Here is a 4,078-nt window from a genome sequence, read left to right on the forward strand (position 1 = left end):
ACTATTTGACAGGAGATCCGGGCAGGAACACAGATTCAAATTGTATCACTCATCTTTGCAGCCAAACGTGAATCCTGATTCACCCACGTACAGGGATGTGGATGAGTCCTTAAACCATCTTGGCCCTAAGTTTCCTCGTTTGTGATATGTGAATAACATCAGTACTTACCTCACAGGTTCAGTGATTACACATAAAGCACTAATAACACTGACTCTTACTCAAAGTGTAATGTAAAGGAAAAAATAAATGCAAACTTGAAAAATCACTTATTAAAGAAACACATATGGATTAGTTTTCGATGAAAACAAATTAAAGGGGAGGATACTGGATGTCAGTTGCCACAGTCAAAGCCCAAACCTCATGTTTCCTTGCAAGACTCCTTCCACCTAGAGAGCCTAATGGTGCACTATTACTACTATCTGCCATGAAATACCCAACTGAGGTGAGATAAAACTGTGGTATCACAAGAAACATGAGTCATTAAAAGTTATGATTACATTTTATTAATTAAAGCATAAAATGTGTGATACATTCTAAATAAAACAGTAGTAAAACATGCCAGTTGTGAAACATCTATGTACACATGCACACGCTATTCTAGTTCTTTTGTCTCGTTTTGTTTTTGTTTGAGGCAGTCTCACTCTGTTGCCCAGGGTGGTGATCTCGGCTCACCGCAACCTCCGTCCCCGGGGTTCAAGTGATTCTCCCCTCAGTCTCCCAAATAGCTGATATTACAGGCATCCACCACCATGTCCGGCTAATTTTTGTACGTTTTGTAGAGACAGTTTTGCTATGTTGGCCAGGCTGGTCTCAAACTGCTGGCCTCAAGAGATCTGTCTGCCTTGGCCTCCCAAAGTGCAGGGATTACAGAACGTGAGCCACCATGCCCAGTCTTGGTTCTTTTACTTGAACTACCCTCTATGATAACCATTCTTTCTTCAATTTACAAGAATAACTAATTTTTCATTAATCATTGATATACAACAGCTATTGCTTTTTAAAGAAGATGATTGCCATTGCCCCTACATTACTTCTACCACACAATCAGGTCCTAGTAATCTATCAGTCTCATAAAAAGCCCAGTGTCGGTCGGGCACAGTGGCTCATGCCTGTAATCTGAGCACTTTGGGAGGCTGAAGTGGGCAGATCACGAGGTCAAGAGATTGAGAACATCCTGGCCAACATGGTGAAACTCTGTCTCTATGGAAAATACAAAAATTAGCTGGGCGTGGTGGCGTAAGCCTGTAGTCCCAGCTACCTGGGAGGCTGAGGCAGGAGCATCACTTGTACCCAGGACATGGAGGTTGCAGTGAGTCAAGATCACACCACTGTACTCCAGCCTGGCAACAGAGCGAGACTCCATCTCAAAAAACAAACAAACAAAAACCCAGTGTCTTAATGTCCTGGCATGCCATCTCATGGTCAACTGGTAGAGCAGCAATCCTTTCCTATAAGCCAGTGGCCCTCTGGAGAAGGGCACCCTGAACACAGTAAGCACGACTTATAGTTTTGTATTATTCTCCACCTCTCCCTGACGCTAATTCGTACAATGTTAAATTTTAAAATTCAACATTCTTGTTTTTCCAGGGAGCATGAATAGGAATGAACCACACCTAATGAAGTAGGCTCTATAATTTTATTGATTCCTTCCGAAAGACCATAATGAAAGGCCTGTAAGAAAAGCATAAAATCGACAGATCTCAAACTTCAGATGGAAACCAATAATAGTAGTGCAGCCTTTCCAAGAAACTTCACATAAATGACTATTTTATACACGAATGTGTCATTTCCACATGTCCCTTTTTCCTTCGATGTATACATCATGTTATGAATTTAACATATTTTGGCCTGGAACTATTCTGCAGTTTGTAATATTTCCAGTTAATTTTGGAAAATTAGAGACTTTGTGATTCCTGGTATGAATTCTATGTGTAGACTGTTGTGGGTGTTGGTTTAAAAAACTACCACCTTCATTACATCACTGTTGCTTGAAGGTCTTTCCATGTTTAGTACATTTTTAATAGATTCTGTATGAATTTTCTCATGACCCCAAAGACAAGGACATTTGATAAAAAGTCTTACCACTTTCATTACATTTGTGAGGTTGCTCTCCAGTATAAATCCTGTGATGTGCCAGTTTTGACCACTGGGTAAAAGATTTAGCATGAGCCGGGTGAAAGGGTTCACGCCTGTAATCCCAACAGTTTGGGACGCCAAGGCAGGCGGATCATGAGGTCAGGAGTTTGAGACCAGCCTGGCCGATATGGTGAAACCCCGTATCTACTAAAACACACAAAAATTAACCAGGTGTGGTGGCGTGCACCTGTAGTCCCAGCTACTTGGGTGCCTGAGACAGAATTGCTGGAATCCAGGAGGCGGAGGTTGTGGTGAGCCGAGATTGGACCAGTGCACTCCAGTCTGGGTAACAGTGCAAGACTGTCTCAAAAAAAAAAAAAAAAAGCCTTAGCATGCATGTTACTTTTGTGTGATTTCTCTAAAAGATGTATACTCTTTTTTTGTTTTGAGACGGAGTCTTGCTCTGTCGCCCAGGCTGGCATGCAGTGGCACGATCTTAGCTCACTGCAACTTCTGTCTCCCAGGTTCAAGCAATTCTCATGCCTCAGCATCCTGAGTAACTGGGATTACAGGCACCTACCACCACGCCCAGCTAATTTTTGTATTAACAGAAACAGGGTTTCACCATGTTGGCCAGGGTGGTTTCAAACTCCTGACCTCAGGTGATCCGCCCGCCTCAGCCTCCCAAAAGTGCTGGGATTACAGGCGTGAGCCACCACGCCCAGCAAAAGATGTATACTCTGATGTCCAGTGCACTGTGAAGCCTGAATACAGCCTCTGCCACATACCTTGTACTTACATGGTTTCTCTTCAATATGAACTCTCTGATGTCATGTAGTACCTGAACTGATAGGAAAGTTTTTCCCATGCTCATTGGATTTCTAAGGTTTCTCCCCAGTACAAATTATTCTGTTCCCCAACTTCTGATCCTCAGATAAAATCCTGGTCACACAAATTACATTTTTGTGCCTTTGCCCCAAGATATATTTGATACTAATATGTAATGAGTAGTGAGCACTACTTTTAAAACACTGCTACAGTCATTGCATTTCCAAGTATGATCTATTTGGTGAGTCCTGAGTTTAGGGCCATGCTTAAAAGCCTTGCTACATTCAGTACATTTGGAAGGTCCTCTCCAGTGTGAACTATCTGATGATTAATGAAGTGTAGGTCTCCAGTAAAGGCTTTGCCACACTCATGACATCTGTAGGATTTCTCTCCAGTCTGAATTCTCCCATGATTTACAACGTGTGAATTTTGACCGAAGACCTTGCCACACACACATTTGTAAGGCTTCTCTCCAGTACGAATCCTACGATGACTTTGGAGATGTGAATTTTGACTGCAGACTTTGCCACATACATCATATTCATATGGTTTCTCTCCAGTATGGATGATCTGATGTATAGTGAGGTGAGAGGCCTGGGTAAAGGTTTTTCCACACTCATCACACTTGTAAGGTTTCTCTCCAGCATGGATTTTTTGGTGAATCCTGATGTCTGCCCATTGTTTAAACGCCTTGCTGCGTTTGGTACATTTGTATGACTTCTCTCCAGTATGAATACTCTTATGATGTCTAAGGTGGGACTGCTTCATATAAGCCTTTCCACACTCATTACATTTGCAAGGTTTCTCTCCAGTATGAATTACCTGATGGTTAGTTAGGCTTGAATGCCCAATAAAGATTTTACCACACTCATTACACTTGTAAGGTTTCTCTCCAGTGTGAGTTCCCTGATGGTCCACCAGACTTGAATTTTGAATAAATGCCTTTCCACATTAATTACATTTGTTTGGTTTCTCCCCAGAATGAATCCTGTGAGGTTTCACAATTTTGAACTCTGAAAAAAAGCCTTGCCCCACTCATTATATTTATAAGGTCTCTCTCCAGTTAAGTTTGAGTGCATGCTAAAGGCTTTCCCACACTAATTACACTTGTAAGGTTTCTCTCCAGTGTGAATTCTCTGATGATTTTCAAGGTATGAATTTTGACTGAAACCT

The 4,078-nt window shown here is 41.8% G+C and overlaps 2 protein-coding genes across 5 annotated transcripts in view; both read right to left on the reverse strand.

Annotated features, from left to right (window-relative positions):
- Nucleotides 1-478: 478 nt before the first annotated feature.
- LOC116418571 (zinc finger protein 665-like) lies at nucleotides 479-3,712 on the reverse strand. The gene has a single exon (XM_031934779.1). It carries the CDS (start codon nucleotides 3,671-3,673, stop codon nucleotides 3,140-3,142), a length of 534 nt encoding a protein of 177 aa, XP_031790639.1. The 5' UTR covers nucleotides 3,674-3,712; the 3' UTR covers nucleotides 479-3,139.
- Nucleotides 479-4,078, reverse strand: part of LOC111528908 (zinc finger protein 347-like) — a 19,594-nt gene continuing 15,994 nt past the window's right edge. For all 4 annotated transcript variants that reach the window (XM_026448840.2, XM_026448839.2, XM_026448841.2 and 1 more), the window contains one exon: nucleotides 479-4,076. In XM_026448840.2, coding sequence (XP_026304625.1) covers nucleotides 4,003-4,076 — 74 coding nt within the window. In that variant the 3' untranslated portion in view covers nucleotides 479-4,002. The remainder of the gene's footprint in view (nucleotides 4,077-4,078) is intronic.

This window comes from Piliocolobus tephrosceles, chromosome 21 (assembly GCF_002776525.5).
Source record: "Piliocolobus tephrosceles isolate RC106 chromosome 21, ASM277652v3, whole genome shotgun sequence".
NCBI lineage: Eukaryota > Metazoa > Chordata > Mammalia > Primates > Cercopithecidae > Piliocolobus > Piliocolobus tephrosceles.